Below are 19,062 nucleotides of genomic sequence, written 5' to 3' on the forward strand. Positions count from 1 at the left end.
TTTCATTCGTTAGGTCTGTTCAATATATGAAACCTTTCATATACTCATGTTATTAAACGATAAGCCTTTATCAACATTTATAGAACTACAATGTACTTTAATCAACATGACAAACTTATCATGGTATATTAGTGTTCCATGCTAATAACCAAGTCTGTGAACATTTTAGAGATTTATGTTTGTCATCATATAGAGTTCTATGGTTCAAGACCAAGAGCATCTTCTTGAACACTTCTATAGATAAACATAAATTTCATGGAACAAAATGCATGTAGCATCCAATTCATAAACATAACATGTAAAAGTGATCAACATAAGATAACTTTTAGAACACATATCTAACAGTAAACTGTTGCATATATCATGTAAAACAGTTAAATATATCATATAAAATACTCTACACAACCTTTAAACCTGATTAATATATCATGTAAAACACCGTATATATCCTGTAAACCTATTAAATAAATACGTGAATTTAAATTAGTAAAATGGTTAAATAGAACCTATAAAACACTGTATATATCATGTAAACCTATTAGATAAATACTAGAAATTTAAATTTGTAACATTGTTCAACAGATCCTGTAACTATTGCATATATGTTGTGAGATATTACATATATATACCAGAAAGCTGTTAAACACAGTAAAATAATGAAAAGAAGTAAAACACATAGATCATGTAAAATATTTGATATATGCTGTAAACTGTAAAATAAATCCTAAAAAATAGTATATGGAACCTTTTAACCTAACAGATAGAACCTGTAAAATAATGACTAAAACCTTTGAACCTATTAGATGAATCTTGTAAATTAAAATCCGTAAATAATTCATTGAATTTAGATTTCGCTACTAGCCTTCAATCTAAATCGAAAATGATGAATATCGTTAGTCCAAATTCAGTCGTGTTCTTCTTTCGAAAGTGAAATCGAATACTGTGTACTGTGCATAATTTGATATATTCGAAGGATATTATTATACAGTGGTTTTATTACAGGAAGCTTATGATAACAATTCTGAAGACAATTCAAACCAACGATATTAAGAAATGCTTATGATAACAATTCAGATACAGTGCATAATTTACCAAACAACAATTTCAGCCAACAAGTACCGACTTGTGATTTTTGCCAACAATTTCATCCAAATTCAGTCAGCGCGATTTCAGCAACAATGCAACGCCGCATCCACTCCCAGATGACTTCACCTTGGGTCTGATGGCCATTGGACCCAAAGTGGTTCTAATGGGTTCGTTCACCATCGGATCTGTTTTAGAATTTGTGCGCACGAATTTTAAAGCATATGCAAAAGTGCGGATGTGAATCCTAAAGCAGATCCGATGGTGAGTGAACCCATTGGACCCAAGCTGTTCTCCTCCCATATACGTCGCGGCCTCACAAAAAGCACACACCGCTTGAGCAGGCTCACGTGCGTGCCACGTGTCTCGCCATAGCCTCTGAGTCTCGATTTGAACATCGCAGATTTGAGACTAATAGAAGTGGCCCCACATTGGCATCATAGCCACCGGTCGATACATTAAATCGTACACCACGGAGATGTTCCTCGAGATCAGGATTGGATACGAGATGATGAGATCAAAATTTAAAAAAGAAGAAAAGGGTTGTGGTAATTATCCGGGAGAAAGATTGTTATTTGTTAAATAAGAAAGTTGGAGGCGGACCATTAAAAAGGAAGTTAATGACAATTTAAACCTGTTGAGTTTCAATAAGCTCTGATATCAATTATTGAGTACAAAATACTCTAATACAACTTGTTAGGTACACAAAATAGAAGTAAATAAACGAAGAATCACATAAGAAATCAAGACAACAAGTAAGCAAGTATAAGAAATTAGAGATGATATAAGATTTTACATGAAAATTTTTTTGAAAAAAAAATCAAGGAAGTACACGTCACAAATTCACTAAATGAAATAGTCTCAAGTACAAGGAAATTATAATTCTCAATAGCACTCTCTCACACATTCTCTTACAAATTTTAAGAAGAAGAGAACAAATTCTAGACAAGGCTAAGTGAAAAGACAACAAAAGCAGCTCTAACTCAACTCAATGATCCAACTCGTCTCTGGAAGTTACGGCTGACCCTTTTAATTAAAGCGAACCAAAACCAATCACCATCGGTTACATGAGTTGTCTGATATAAAATATATCAAACAGATGCTTTAATTAAACAAGCAAAATCATTGCCAACGGTTCGGCAGCAGCTTCAATTGGAGCTCAAATAAACAGGCACCATCGGTGCTGTATTTTATACCGATAGAAAAGGATCAAGCTTTGCCAACGCTTTGACTTTTCTTCCGATGGTAAAAACATCCAAGTCAACGGTTTGAGTTTTCTGCCGATACTGGACCCGTTAATTGTCTTCAAACCAACAAAACCTGATCCGATTAGTGCTGGGTAAAAAGCGGGAACAAAAGTGTAGGTACTGAAACCTTTTCTCATATAAAATATCTCAAGTACAAAAAAACCTTCGTTTCTGAATACATTTATAACTGCATGACTTGAAAAAGGTAGCAAATCATTTATTTAAAATTTAAATTCATAATGTTTGCTACACAAGGTATCAAGTTCGTTCCCGTACGCACTGGTATATTATTTTGCCAGAGTATCACATGTAGCGTCGCACAGAACAAAAATGTTTTGATAATGTTAACAACCTATTTGATCAGGTTTCGGAGTAGATCTGTCATGCCCTTAACCTGACTTTGCAAAAGTAAACAAAATTTGAACAAAGAATCGAAGGATTGAATCAATTTTCAAAGAAATCGAGAAACTGGATAATTAGAGAGTTCAAAGCATTTATAGCGAAAATCAAAACCCAAAGCCTAATCAACGAAATCAAACAGACAAATCAAGAAGCAATTTAAAAAAAATGAATTAGAAAGTAGAAATGCTGAAATAGAGAAAGAGAGAGAGTTCACCACCCAGTGAAGATTGTCCAATTGTAAATAGCTAGATAGATCCGCTTGAGAATTAATTGATTCTCCACATTCAATTTGATTTTTTAAGAATTCTTTACACGCAAAAACAAAGGTGAATTTGATTTCTCTTATAATCAGTAGCGAAGTTTTGATGAATAAAATAAAAAAATGAGAAAGGAGATATCCATCTGATAAACGAGAAGAGATCGATCGGAAAAATTGAGAAGAGAAAAGAGAATGAAGAGAGAAATTGGAAAAGCTATTAAATAAGACAGTTAAGATAGTTTGGAAACATTGTTAGTTGTTGGAAGACTGATTGAAACGACGTGGGTAAAAATTGAATACAAAAAGTTGGGTATGAAAACATTCTCTTTTCTTTTTATTATGATATAAATAAAATTTTTAGTAAAAATCATAAAAAATAAAGTTCATGTACTTTTCTTTTGTCTCGACTAATCCGTAATGTCAATGTATATCTGTTTGTTTGTGTTGATATATATGGGCATATTGTTTGGATGCATACTCGTCTATTTTAGTTAAGATATAATTGTTAACAATTATCACGTGTTTTTGATCGATTAAAATTAAAATACATTATGACAGTTACCAACAATTATTTTGATCTCTTAGGCTCATATTTTGGTGTTCTAACTTTTGTTGCTCTATAGCTCTCTTGACTCTTAATTTTTGTATTCCACGCTTGTTTCTCCATTTTATTTGCTCACTACTAAAGTACATTGATTGCAAGTATGAATATGTAGAGTATAATCGTATCAATAAATTTCTAATTGTACTAATTGTACCAATTTACTATTAACAACACAGACATCAAAACTCAAATTGTACACTTTTGACTCCTTGAAAACATTCCACATCTTCCAATGCTGCCCTTCTAACGACTGCCGTTGAAATTTTATATAAATTTGATGACACATCCACAAAACAACACAAAATATTAATGTCATTCTCGAATGATGTGCACTAGAAACCTTTTCTTGTGCCTTGAAAATACCGATTCGCTAAAACATGAATCCGTATTCTCTAGACAATTACCTACTGGGATGTAAGTAAGTTAACCGTTTATTTTCGTAATGAAAATGGGCTTGCAGCCTTTTTAATCAAAAAAAAAAAAAAATCCGTATTCTCTCATGTTATATCATTATCATATATGTGAAGGAAATACAGACGGTTCTTTTAAATCTAGCACAACTCTCAAAACAGATTATCTAAATCTGCAATAGGGACAAACTTTTTTTTTGAACCCACTAAAACTAAATGCAAACCCTTTTTTTCTAATTGTATTTTCAGATACCTAAGGGTATACGGATCCTTTAAACATACCACAATGTATTTTTCAAAAACATATAATCTCGGTGAACCAAAGACTCTACCTTTGTACAGTAGAAAGTTTCTAAAAGAACAAAATGATTATATTTTAATCTAAATTCATGCTATCTCCAATTTATGAAATTAAATTAAGATTCTTCATTTCAAATAAATGAATGGAGAAGAAGTTCACTTTCCATATAGTAAAAATCATAGATAAAATTAAACTCAACAATATAATTACATTACATGATACATGATGGAATATTAGAAGAAAGAATGTAACAAGTAATAAAATTAATACACATTCATCAAAACTTCTTCTCCATCCAAATTCAATTAAATTTAATATTTTACTCCACTGTCAATGACTGTGCTAGAGGTCCCTTTTCATTTTATGAAACAGACGAATCTCGATATAAGTTGTTTATATGCACAAATCTCAAAACAAATAAAAGGTTAAATTTGGAATAGCAAAATCCCTGCAATTCCTACGGATCACAGCAGATTTATTTCCATTTTTTAGAAGGTTGGTAAGCTATTTTTTTCGATGATACTGATGTAGCTCGTTTAAATGGTATTACAAAGTCGGCTGATGTGGTCCTCTAAATTTCTACTAATAATACAAACTGTAAAAGAGGAAAAGGACTGATCTCGGGTCCCTCGAGTACTTCATCTCACCTTGATCTTCTCCCTCTTACATCTCACCTTGACCTTCTCCCTCTTACATCTCTCGAGTCAGACCCTCATTTAGCATTTTGCTTCTTTTTCTGGGCCGAGCGGCAATCTTCATTCTACCGCTCGGCCCCAACATTCTTTGCTATTTTAATAATCCTCTTTGAATCTGGCCAGAATTACGCTGCCTCCTGGGTCATTAATCGAGCGCTTGATCTTGGTTTTCATGATTTAGTCGATATATCCATTGGCCAGAGTGAAGCAATTCAACCATATTATCAAATTTAAATTTGAAATATGAAGCTTTGTCACAAAATACATTGACAATTTTTATCAGCAAGACCTAAGGCAAAGAATAAGAATATTACTTTCCCTTGAATATATGTCCAATTTTCTCATACAAATTTTCCACTCAGACAATTAATAAATTTCATTTATAAAATTTACACATCAGAGATCTTGTCTCCTAACAAAAGCGACTTAACAATCCTATCTCCAAATCCATCAGCAAAAATAAACATGTGCCCCCCATCAGATACCTCATGGTATCTAATCCAGGGTAACTTCTCCGAGAGGAATCGTTGCAACTCGACCCGTACCAGTCTATCGTGGTATCCCTGCCAGAGATGTACTGACCCCTCGTTTTGAGGAAATGGATTGGTGATGTTCATTGGGTCGAACTCCCAGTTGCCAAACATTACAAGCAAATCTCTGTGGATTGATTCATAGATGCCTTGCTGCCTGGATTTGTTCTAAAATAGAGAATAAGAAAGATTTATGTATTAATTAATTTATTCTTTAATTTGCTACCAAAAAGAAAATTTTGTATAAATGTGGGATTCAGCCATCTAGTTGTAAATGATTAGATATAATCATTAGTAACTAAACTATTGAGCAGTATTTATGGTTATGTGCACTTCCAAATACACCATTTTGGATTATTTATTTATCCCCTATACATAAATTTGAAAATTTGACCACCAATTAAGTGATGACACCTTCCTACCCAGTACCCTCAGTTCAAAGCTGTGCTAGCATTGTACCAACATCTGATTGATCCATTATTATAAAGCCTCATGAGAACAAAATTTGAACTTAGCCTCAATCTATCATTAGCTAAGCCTCCATTGTGCAACATCAAGAAAAACAAAATGAATGAGAAACTGAGAGCCCAAAGCCCAAAACCAAAATCATACATCTAATTATTCAAATCCCTCTCATACCTCAGTGAATGAGTGGGAGGACAGGAGTTTTTGAAGCACCTCCAAATCTGATTTGCAGAAGATCCCTTGGTCACGGGATGCGGCTGCTGCAGAAGCGAACAATTTCTGAGTCATCCATGCATACAACAAAGAGGGAGCATAATGTGCCACCAAAAGCGTACGTTGCTCAGCAGGCACCACCTTTTTCATTGCTTCTTTTGATAACTCCCTTGGAAATGATGGCCACCAGTAGTTTATCACTGGCACCACCAGTGTGACCCCTGCCAACCTGTTTGTTTACAAAAAGGACATAATTTGCATCGGCAAATTAAAAATTGGGCAAAGAATCTCATAATTTATTTTTAAAAACACCTACGTCTTTGTCAAGAGATAAACAATGAGTGCTAATGTGACCATATTATGAAGCAAATGGGAAAGAGATACTGCTATGATTTTTCATTTCTAATGCTTCCTGTAATTTGTCGGGATCTGCATGAGTGATCCCTTTACAGGGTTATACAAACATCTTGGTAATTTAAAAAGGTTATACCAACATTTCGTTCTATTTCCATTTCCATTCATATAAACGTTAGACTCACCAGGAATATTCCTTATTACAGTTTTCTTATGGTGGTGCTTGGAAAGAGTGGAACTGTTAATAGGAATAGAGACCTTTTCCACTTTATTCTATACGTGTATGGCAAAGTGGAATAGGTCCAATTCTAAGGACGGTTAAATATCACTCGTTGTAACCCAATATTCCTATAGAATATAATTTTTCAACCCCCTCCCCTCCTTCCCATAGAATATCATATTCAATCCTGTTGGAATAGGGAGGGGTCTAATTGCAATATTTTTCCTCTACTCTACCTTAGCTATTCCACATAATTACACCCTATTCCACTCAATTCCAAACATGTTCAGCACCTATCCACCCCTTCCATTAAATTCCACTCTCTTCCATCCTTTTCCAACCCTGCCGGATATGCACTATTGGATTGTTCTTTGTCATCAATTCTCTACTCAAATTCTATTTGAAATTTGATATATGAAATAGAGACCTTTTCCACTTTATTCTATTTGAAGAAGGATGCCGTTATCGTCAATTCTCTACTCAAATTCACCCTAAATGATTTAGGTTTGTCAAAACCATACCCCCAAGCACAGTTTTCCTTAGAATTAAATGAAAATTTCAAGTTTTTACCAGGGAATCTCTAAAGTAACTTGAACCCTATTGGAAGAAGTACTACAAAACTTTTTTCCATTTTACAACTAGCACAGAACATATTTTGAAGTTCTTTTAAAAAAATAACTGCCGAACTTCAAATGAACCAAGCAAAAAAAGACTCCACTGCCCCCTTACATATTTAAATTCCAGTTCACTCTATTTGATGTAAATTTGTACCCCAGCTCTGGGTTTCCATATCTTAATTTTGCTCAGATTCCTCTTCAGGGACAGGAGCTCAGTGATGTTAGGGGCACAAATGTCAATGATATGTAGTATGCAACTTTTCAATTAATCAAATAATTTGTTAATAATTGAATATCTGAAAAAATTGCTGCTTGGTGGACTAGAAACACTACAAATACTGAGTCGTGACACAAAAAGAAACTGATAAAAGATAAAATAGACCCTTGGAGCAACTTACCTGTGAGGTATGTATTTGAGGCAGCCCCAAGCAGAGTAGCCCCCCATTGAGACCCCCATAACATAGAATTTTGGACCCAAATGTAAGTTGTCAGCCAGCTCCTCTATATCCAGAGCCTCACTTTTAACAGATCGATTTGGATTTGGGTCACTCTCTCCATACCCTGCCCGGTCATATGACAACATGTATATGCCTAGCTCCTCGACCAGCTCCTAAAAACTCAAAAGAAAGTGACAAAAGAGAAATATTATTGTAATTGAATTGCATACTTGTCTCATTAACTAAGAATGAGAATTTTGAATACCACTAGGGCTCCAAGCTGTGTTTCTTGGAAATGAAAGTGCATAATATCTTAATACAATACAGATACAGCAATATGACAATCTCATGTTCCATTCTTATTAAATATTGCAACCACTAGCAAATGGGAATTTCTGCAATTGTAAAAAAATATATATATCCTGCTTAGGAAAAATGCAACGTTCATCATCAAATATTGCATAGCACAGTATATTAGTATGTAAAAATGCTGTAAACTTAGCATTGCAGTATCAATCCTTATCAGTATTGAAATTTCTTAACATATCTATATTACTTTGTGGAGTACTTGTTAGATTATTTACTATACACAGGCTTAATATGCAGGTAAGCTAAATTCTAAATTCATCAATCAATGGCCAAAAAATTTGTCATTGTAAAAGCACCCTTGTTCCCCTTACCTAAATACTCCCCCCCCCCCCCCCCCCCCCACACACACACACACATGCAGTTATTTCCAAATTAATGGATCAGATATCCAGATGTACAGCCAGGGATTCAGATGTAGGTATAACAGTACATACTAAAAGTTTAGAACTACCAAGTTTCAATATCCTACAAATAAATTAATTGAAATAGGATCACTTGACAATGGAATAGTTTCACCACCTAAATAGTTCTAGGCTTCCCGTATTAATAAAAGGACCTAAGCAATTATTACTTACAATAATGGGACATTTCAGGGCCTTATATGAAAAAACCCTACAACGAAGAACAAAAAAGCAATATAGTACCTTTTAAAAATTCTTTTCATGTCAAGAAATAACAAATAACAAAAAAGATAAAGTGTACAAATTTACTTGAGAGACTGGTAACGGGATATCCTTTGTGGAATCAAAAGCGTGGCAAAGGATGAGCTTATATCTGGCATTTTCCTTTGGCACACCCCACTCTTTGTACGCGAGGAAACGGCCGTCTCTCAGCTGGCTCCTTGGAGATGTCACTGGGGGTCCGTTTGGGGAGCCGCATATATTTGGAGGGGGAGGCTGAATTGCTTTGTATAACCAGCCGAGGAGTGCGATGAGCACTACAATGGCTACCCTTGATATCATGCTCAATTCAACTGTCGATCGAGCTCTTTTCTAGATCTAATGACCTATGGGTCTTTGTATATTTTTGGCTCCCTTTGTTGGATCTTTTTAGATCTCGAATTCCTAATGGAAATGGTAGTATGAGAAAGATAGAGTGGAGAGAGAGGGGGGGAGAGACTTTCAAGCTAGTAATGGGTCCCATGTGGAGTTGAGCGTGCTTTGTTTTTTTCCATGTGTTTGTTGAATGTTGATGGTAGGCATGGTGATTAGAATCCGTATCCTCTCCGGTATTGCAGAGGATCACCCTCACTTTACGGTTTGAGATTAAATTTTAACCGGTTTGATATTTATAGGAAGTATTTTTGGGCTTTGAGATTAGTGCCAATTTAAAAAGAACGGTTCAGATCTAGTAATTGTAAAAGATTCCCTTATCAGGTATTGGAGAGGATGTGAATTCTGGTGGGGATTAGGTTGGTGATGAATAAATTTCGTGATTTTATATATATATTATTGATATAATTTAATTTTTTTTTTACTATAAAAATAATATATCAAAATGTCGATAATTTTTTAGTAAAATCTCACAAAAAAAAACAAATTTAAAACTTTGTTAAGGTTTAATTTACATAATAATATTACTGGTAAAAAGGTTTATTAATATTTTAGTTTTCTATTAATATATTCGAGAATGTAAACATGAGTAGTATGTACTTTCTACGATGTTTCATTCAAACAAAAAGAAACGTGAGTTTTACAAACTTACATCAAATACAATTAAAGAGAACTAAATAAAGTTTACAAGCAAGTTGTTACAAATGATGTGTGGGTGATCATATGAGATTAACGAGTATGTATGTAAAAGTTTGTATTATTTTCCAACAGACAAAACAGAACAGTGATTTCTGATTCAACACTGCACGAGGTTCGTAATCAGAAATCACTGAAATCATTCCGGGCTTAAATCACTGTTCTATTGTGTCCGGTTGGAAAATAATGTAAACTTTTACATACATACTCATTTAATCTCTTATGATCAGGGGTGTAAATTACATACATACTTATTTAATCTCTTATGAATTCATGGGTGTAAACGGAGCGGATTCAGAGTGAATAATGCTAATACCAAATCCGTATCCACCTTTTAATGAGCGGATACTGATACGGATAGTAAATGGATATTAAAATTTAAAATTATATCCGCCTTAAACGGATATTGATAGAAAGCGGATAAAATACGGAACACATAATTGTCGAATATTGAGTAATTACTCAATTTCATAATTGTAAGTTGCCTAATTTGAATTGACCGTAAATTTCCTTGAATTTCATAACTGTGCTTCCTATTGCTTCTGTCTCTACTAAGCAAGTATGGTTTTCCCTGTTTTCTTCTTATTCAATGCCAGCAAGATCTCAGGCAAAAAAAATAGCCTATATTTTTTTTTTCCAGTAACGGCTCCTACTCTAGTCAGCATATTAGCCTCGCCCCTTCAGTCAGACTAGCCCTTAAATTAGATACCAACAATAAATCAACAATAAAAAGCTATATCCAAACCAATAGACATAATTGTATTAAAAAAAATACTGGACTTAAAAAAGTTCTAGAACTATACAATAATATAAAAATTACAAACGAAACCTAACTATTAAACTATTTAATGCATTCTAGAACCAATACCTAGAAATTCATACCAGTATTGCTGAAAATAGATCGCTGGCTTTACTGGCAACCACAAATACAATCATTTCAAGTCCAGTACCTTTTACTACCCATTTCTCATGATACCAACTTATAATCAAATGTTAACCGAAACAAGAAAATGAACTATATTGTTTTGCATTAGAAAAACGAAATACTAAAGTTAATTCTCACATAATCAAATGACAATCAAACTAACCAATCAATTAATTAGCAAGTTAATAGACACAAATTATATTTATTAACATCAAATTTTGAAAAAAGAAAAACACTTGGGAAGCTCTGGGAATGGAGTTACGAAGTACTGGAGTATTGGACCCTTGATAAACAAAAAAAATAATGTCAAAGAAAATAGAAAAAAATAATAATCAAAACATACCTGATAAGTGCGAGTAGGGGTGTCAATGGGTACGGTACGGGTCGGGTGGAGACATTTTCATACCCATACCCATTAAAATTGACCTTACCCATACCCTACCCATACCCATTAAAAATTGATCTTACCCTACCCTACCCTTACCCGTTAATCTTATCGGGTAACGAAACGGTAGCGGGTGAATAACGGATAATACTAGTATAATAATTAGTTTTATTATATTTTACAAATTAAACATCAAAAACTCATTCATTTTAACACATATATAATTGCATTTCTAATAAAAAATAAAATAAATGTGCAATCAATTCCAACTAAATTATTTTTTATAAAGAATAAAAATTCAAAAACACGAATAAACATTTAAGTGGGTTAGAAATTGAATTAAATATACATTTAAGTGGGTTGGAAATTGAATTGAATACATATTTGAATTTTATAATTATCCTATAGGGTAACGGGTACGAAATAGTCATTATCCATACCCTTACCCATTTATTTAACGAAAAAAAATTCTTACCCATACCCATACCCAATAAGCTAACGAAAAGAAAACCTTACCCATACCCGCCTTATCGAATACGATACGGGTCGGGTAAACGGCTAAAAAGGTACCATTGACACCCCTAAGTGCGAGCGACAGGTAGAGTGTAAGTGCATTAATCTCTTCTTAGTTGGAGAGCGAGATAAGGAGGGTTTAGGGCATGAAAGGCGTAGCCCCGCTCAAGAGAGAGACATAGCATAGATGCTGTGGGCCGGTGGTAGTAGGCGGCAGGCGTGCGCAAAGTGAGAGAGAGAAGGGTGTGCGCGAAGTGGTAGGCGGCAGGTATTATGACAACTTAGCGTGAATAGAAACAGGGTGAGAAAACTAAGAAATGAGAATGGTCCGGACTGAGCTTGTTATATTCTAAATTTTAAAACGTGATTAAGATCATTAAAATGATATTTACACTAAATAAAAATTTCTAACTAAATTAATCATCGATCGCACGTCTGATTTAAAATTAAAACAAATATGAAATTTTAAAATATAAATGAATATAAAACTTGTGATAGATCCTAAAATAAATTTATAATTTTCCGCGAAAATTCGTTACCAGTCGTGAGATTTAGAAAAGAAAGATAAGACAAAATAAAATTTTATTATATGAATAAATAATTATAGTGAGCGTTAAATTGTAGAATACTTGTACCAAATTTTCATACAAACAAATTTTATGAGAGTTACAATTCTCGTTTAATTGAGAATTATAAGGATTTGATTTGATAATCATACATATATATATATATATATATATACACTCTAATCAATATTAAATTATTGAATTATGAAATCACATTATAAATACTTGAGAATTTTACGAAAAATTCGATTCACATCCTTATAATCGTAACAAAATTTTGAAACAATAAATTGAAACCAAGTTAGAACTGCTGGAATTGTCTATGCCATTGATCCTTAATATTACACGAATCTTGAAGATATCATGCCCTTTGATTTTTGAATGAATTAGAAATTGGGAATTAACCCAATTTGATGTGGGGTTCGGGTCCATCACCTCTTCCTCTCCAGTCTCTCTTTCTCTCTCGCTTACATGCAGACCCCCCCCCGCTCCCTCTTTTTCTTCTCTTTTCCGCCTCCTTCACCTCTCCCGTGAAAACCTAAACCCGGCTCTCCTCTCTCTCTCTGAACTACGGCCCCACCCGAGAACTCCTCTCCCTCCCTCTCTCGTTTCCTTCCTATAGAAGGAAACTAATTTCCCGCTCTCGTGCAGTCCCGTCGATTGTCAGAAAACCCCTCCCCCGTACTTGACTTGTGCGCAATTTCACCTGCCCAGTGCGACTTGTGCTGTACTCGTGCCTACCCTCTGACAAGGGGGCTTGGCCGTGCTTCCTGCTCCGTACCTGCTGCCTTGTGTGAACCCGGGTAATATATATACCCCCTCTATGTTTCTTGTGGGGTTTTGCCTCTCCTCTTTCTCTCATGTGTTGAGAAAAATCTGTTCCCTCTCTCTCGTTGCATTGTTTCCTGTTTTATTTGAGATTGTAAGAATCCGAAAACCCTAGACAGTTTAGAGGTTTTCTTTGCTTGCTTGTGAGTATTTTCGGCGTCTCTCGGTGCTAATTTGGTGCTTGGAGATGCTTAAATCTGGTGGTGGTGTTGATTTCTTTCCGACGGCTGTGAGGCGACGTGACCGGCCGTTTTTGCCATCTCCATCTTGTGCTAGCTCTAATCGGGTAAATTTCGATTTACCTTGTATATTTGATGTGTTGCTTTGTCGGATTTTGAGTAGATAATTTGTCTTGCCGGGTTGTTGATTTTCCCGGAAGCAATGAGGTTTCCTTGTTCCTTGTTGCGGCATGACCTCCCTGTTTTGACCATTGATACCGTGTGCTGTTCTGTTTCGAGTCAGTACCTAGGTGCTGCCTTGTTCTGATCTGAATTGAGTTATTCCTCTTATTTTTCTGGTGCCTTGTTGAGGTGTTGTATGATGCTAATTACTCAAAATTTGAGATTTGATTTTGGGGTTTGATGCCATGCTGACATGGTGCAAATTTCCTCTTTGATCTGCCGTGTTGTGGTTGTTTGATACTATATCGGGTCTGGTTTTGTATACTTACCAGAATATTGAACTGGCAGGGACCGTATTGCAAAAATTATTTCTTAGGGATCCGAATGTAAAATGCATGCCCTTGTGTGAAATTTTATTGATTAAGGGCCAATCTGAAAAATGTGAATTTATATAGTATAAAGGGGCCGTGACCTTACTGTTGTGCTATGCATAAATAAATTAAATGTTGATTGTTTTGGGCCTTAAGGAATTGGGCTTGTTTATGAATTTGATTAATAGATTGGGCCTTTGAATTGATTGGATTATGACATGATATGATATGTATATATGAATAAATGGGCCCAATCTTAGAATAGGAAAAAGGAATTGAAATTGGACATTGGTATTGGAAATGAAAATTTTGGAATTTGGAATATTCAAAATGCGTAATTGTCGGATAAAAGACGGCTTTTAACACTTAGGTTATAATTAAGAATCGAATAAAATTGGACGCTTAAGTAAACCTAAATAGCTCGGGAGATGATTATACCGTCCAGGGTCTTGATGCCTCGATGATAGCTCATAACATAATTTGAGCAGATACTATAATAACCCGATTGGACACCTGTATGATCCCGAAACAAACCTAATGAAAACACCCAACACATTAAACTAAAATAAAAGTTTTTAAAGTTAAAATAATTATTTTAAACATTTTTCGAACTTGTACAAAAATTCGTTGTTAATTATTAAAGGACCAATTTATTTAGCAACAGAAAGTATTTATTGGACATAGATTCGAAACGACTAATTAAACGTAGAAATTAATTTAGTTATAAAAATAACGAATTGCGCGACTTAGGAATAAATTAATTAGAAAACTCGTACAATAATTAAAGGTTCTGTTTTTAAAATTTTATAAAAGAATTATACATCTAGAATATAAAATAACTAAACTATATTAAAACGGATTATAAAATTTGCAATGACCATACAATCAATATATTTTTATTAAAATATTCGCATTAGAGATTTTTGATTATGAATTTACTTTCGAAACCGAATTTTGATCAATTAAAATTAATTGTAGTCCGTTTAAAATAAATCAAAGTAGATAGGCAATTAGAATATATTAGTTAAGTAAAACCCGTTAATTTACCATAGCTCTTGAACAATTATTTTATTTACGAATAATTCGACATTTGAATTTCTACAAGCAAATATCTTCAAATTAAATTATTAATTATATAAATTAATTTAGGATTAAATTAGATCAAAGTGAATGATCAATATCTGACAAACTTATAAAGAAATTAAGATTAACGCTAAGCTCGATGACATGAAATTAAATAATTAATATATGCCTAACCGGATCAGTCGGACTGACTGAATCGGTAATTTTATAAAATCGAACTAATCGAGAAATTGAATTGCACATTAACTGGGACGAGGGTTATAATAAATTATTATAGATTTTAATTAGTTTAAATTACGTGATCACAGATCAGTCGACTCCATACGAATCCGACCCGTGGGCTGATCCGACTGACCCGCAGATCGGAGCATACGTGGAGCACGCTGATTATTAGCGACTGAGACTCCAGCCCCCTCAGGTGTGGGATATCTGAATTATTCTTTTCGTGGGCGTACTCTTACCAGTCGATCCATCTGACCTGACATCCGCACTTTATTTTTAAGTAGTTGCATTAAAACTTTAGAGCATGATTATCCTTTTCTGCACTATAGGTAGAATTGCACAAGCCCCGAAAAACCTGAATTTACTGTATTGTAGGAGTAGAGTAATTAAATAATACTATGTTTATATTATTAGAATATTAGGATACTAGTTTGTCTTCTTCTCGTGGAGACAATATATTATTATTATATTACGTGCATACGCATGCATTGGTGAGAGCTGAGCAGAGCCGAGTGACTTCGTTCCGTCTTGGTGTCATTTGGCATGGGACGGCCCGACAGCCACTGAGCTGAGGGTCACTTGATCCTTGGATGGCTTTAGGATTTATATTATATGTATAAACTTGATTATGTATCATTTTCGATCATTTTACTATTTGACGTGAGCAGTTCCGGACTCGAGTTCTGTGGCACGGACGATTCGGGATGTTTCCCACGCCTACATTAGGAGCTACATGCCTAGAACGGGTTACCCCACCACGGTTCCTATCTCGAGTTCCGTGGTGGCATTTTTATTACTTGCGACTGCACAGTTCCGATCTCGAGTTCTGTGTAGGTCTGTTTTACGCTACCGCATGGTTCCGATCTCGAGTTCCATGGCGGATTTGGTGATTTGGTGTGGCGGGTGTTGGTGTGGCGGGTGAGGGCACAGTTCCGATCTCGAGTTCTGTGGCCCTGGTGATGATATTCTTACGACTTGCATTGTATGATTTCTCCTATTGGATATGTTTGGCTTATGAATCGTCTAGGCGAGATGACACACCGGATTTGATATAACCATCGGCTAGTGTGCAGTTCTTGTGGGCAATGCGCGATGTCATTAGGCAACGTGTATCATTGTTCCCTGATCACAGTCCTTGGATTATATTATTCAGATTCTTTTGGTAAAGGTATAACCATCGGCTAGTGTGCAGTTCTTGTGGAGCAATGCTCGATGTCACTAGGCAACGTGTATCATTGCACTCTGATCACAGTCCTTGGATTATATTATTCGATTCTTTTGATACTATTGGCACGGCACGGGGTGATTTGCTTTATCCATATTATGATTATGATTATTATTGTATTTGGACAGACAGTGCAATGAGTACTGGATTCCGATTTGATTTATATCCGATATTACACCTTGATTTTATTTTGGGTTTATTTCGCATGTTGGCATAATAGAATAATCGCATCATGACATCATTCAAAAGTATTATAAGTTTACACATGTGCATATTTTAATTGTATTCATTTTATAAAATAAAAGTGCTTTGACTGTAGAGGATCCCTGAGGGGATAATTCTGGGTCACATACTGGGCGATTCGTCGCTCACCCACAAGTTGTTTCGTGGGTTTTAGGTACAGGTTCTGGCGGTCCGCAGCAGGAGATGTCAGGAGCTGTCCCCGAGGGCCACACCACTTGACCTAGTTAGGATTAGGCTTTTGATTAGGTTTACGAGTCCCGTATTTTCTGTGTTATATATACGGGCTCGATAGATCATGTATCCCCTTCTATAGATGGTGTGATTTGGATCCGAGACGGATCGAATTATATGTTATGTATGTGTATGTTTATTTATTTGCTATGTGACTGATGCTTGATATTTATATTATTTTGCTTCCGCTGCTGTTTGATTTATTATTGATGATTAGCCTTGCGTGCTTAATGATTAATTAAGCACGAGGCGAGGTTGATCACACCTTAATCCAGAATTCCTGGTTTGGGGTATGACAGAGCTAAACATTAGTCCCACAAGAGGAAAAAAAATGAAAAAACTTTGTGTATGTATCAATTTCTTTTGGACTCGTCTACAAGAACTTATTTGTTGCACATACATGAGGATATCCACTTTGTTTACAGATAAGAGGGAAATTATCCGTTTTTGTTTACACACTCTATCACGGACATATCATTTGCCAATTTTTTTTATTAATATCCAACGTTAAATAGAAAATTACACAAATATCCACATATTTTGAAATTTTTTTTTTATAAATGTTCAAACCGTCGAGATTTTCAATGGTCTACTTTTTTTTTTCAGAACCGGGGTTTCTGACGGTTCAGAAAGAAAGTTGCCTCATTTGAAAACAAAAAAAAATTGCATATACTCGAGTTGGAACAAGAAACCTCTTATTATGAGGTAAAGGTTCCAACCACCTAAACACCAAGAATTACTTGTTTCATTTGGACATTTACAAAACAAATATAGCAAAGCTAGGGTGTGATGTGCAAACTTATTTTTTTCTTGATCTTAAACAGATTATTAAATATGATTACTCTTGTAATCATACCGCATGCAAATAACCTTATTCTATCAAGGGGCCCAGTGATATTATTACTCGTATAGTAATACGAGGGACAATAGTACTCTTGGTGAACATCTCTTCCTCCGCATAAGTCATGTATACTGAAATGTTACCGTTATAGCTACCTTTTACGGACAGTGTTAGACAACACTCACGAATATATACATTCCTACCTTACGATTATTTGGATATCATGTGACAAGGAATTGATACAACAACATTTTTAATGTTACAGGGATCGTGATTTTGCATTGTTCCACATTATTTGGGTAATCAATATACCGTGGCTAGTTGTATCATTGATTTATGGAATTAAAATGTTTAATTTCATTGCCATAATGATAGGATCCCAGGTCACACCATATGAAAGATTAAAAGAAAATATATTAATAAAGCATATGTGATATGTATATAATATGTGCTATGTTAATTATAAGAAGTTATAATTAATTTGTACAAATTATATGTTATTAATATATGAACAATTTTATGACATTGAGATGTTATAAAATAATCCTAGTAATATTTAAAGTATGTGTGACATATTTTAAATGATTTTTGACACATGAGAAATGCATATAAATTAACATAGAATATTAATTTATATGTTGGCCTTTTTAATGTATGGGATTGTGGACTTAATGAAATATTAATATGATTAGTATGTTTAAGCTCAAAGCCCAAATATATGTTATTTCAGCAGGGGAGAATTGATTAGTGATGGCATGATTTAAGGAATATTTAAATATATCATTAAACCTAATCAATTTCATTAATGATGAGAGAAATTTCTGGACAGTTTTAAGATAACTTTGAACTGGAATTTGAAAGGGCAAATATTAACCATTTTGGACGTATGACCTATGTAATATGTAGCCCTTGGAGTTTAAAATCCAAGGTGAAGGTTTGAAGTCGTTTGGAGTTATTTAGATAGAGATATAAGAGTTTTAGTACCGAAAGGTCAGAAATTCTGTGAATTATCTCCTCTAAGAATTTTTCAGAAATTAACAACAGATTTAAACTAGGATTAAAGTTCTACTTATTAATCTCTTACTAATCTTAGAGATACAAATATTTTCTTTAATCTTTCGGTGGATACCTAAGGAGGCTCGTCATTTGAAGGGCTAAAGCACAACCACCGTTGAGAGAGAAAGGGAATAGAAGTTGCTATGTCACCCTTCTTGATTTGATTTGGAGATCAAACCCAAGGTATTATGTTATTTTATTCTTGATTAGTCTAATTAAGATTGTTTCTTGTACTTACAATAACTAGATCATTTGTTTTGAGTCGAATAAATTTTTTG

General features: G+C 34.4%; 1 protein-coding gene and 1 long non-coding RNA gene across 2 annotated transcripts; one reads left to right on the top strand and one right to left on the bottom strand.

Moving 5' to 3' along the window:
• Nucleotides 1-5,236: 5,236 nt before the first annotated feature.
• Nucleotides 5,237-9,347, bottom strand: LOC144551366 (uncharacterized). The gene is made up of 4 exons (XM_078299314.1): nt 8,917-9,347; nt 7,799-8,010; nt 6,171-6,438; nt 5,237-5,699 (listed from the first exon to the last, which is right to left on the bottom strand). Exons 1-4 carry the CDS (start codon nt 9,166-9,168, stop codon nt 5,391-5,393), a joined length of 1,041 nt encoding a protein of 346 aa, XP_078155440.1. The 5' UTR covers nt 9,169-9,347; the 3' UTR covers nt 5,237-5,390.
• Nucleotides 9,348-12,971: 3,624 nt separating this feature from the next.
• On the top strand, nt 12,972-17,083 carry LOC144565017 (uncharacterized). The gene is made up of 3 exons (XR_013514816.1): nt 12,972-13,457; nt 15,275-15,384; nt 16,811-17,083. It is a non-coding gene; the product is annotated as an uncharacterized LOC144565017 (long non-coding RNA).
• The last annotated feature ends 1,979 nt before the right edge of the window (nt 17,084-19,062 follow it).

Source organism: Carex rostrata, chromosome 1 (genome assembly GCF_964058835.1).
Source record: "Carex rostrata chromosome 1, lpCarRost1.2, whole genome shotgun sequence".
NCBI classification, from domain to species: domain Eukaryota; kingdom Viridiplantae; phylum Streptophyta; class Magnoliopsida; order Poales; family Cyperaceae; genus Carex; species Carex rostrata.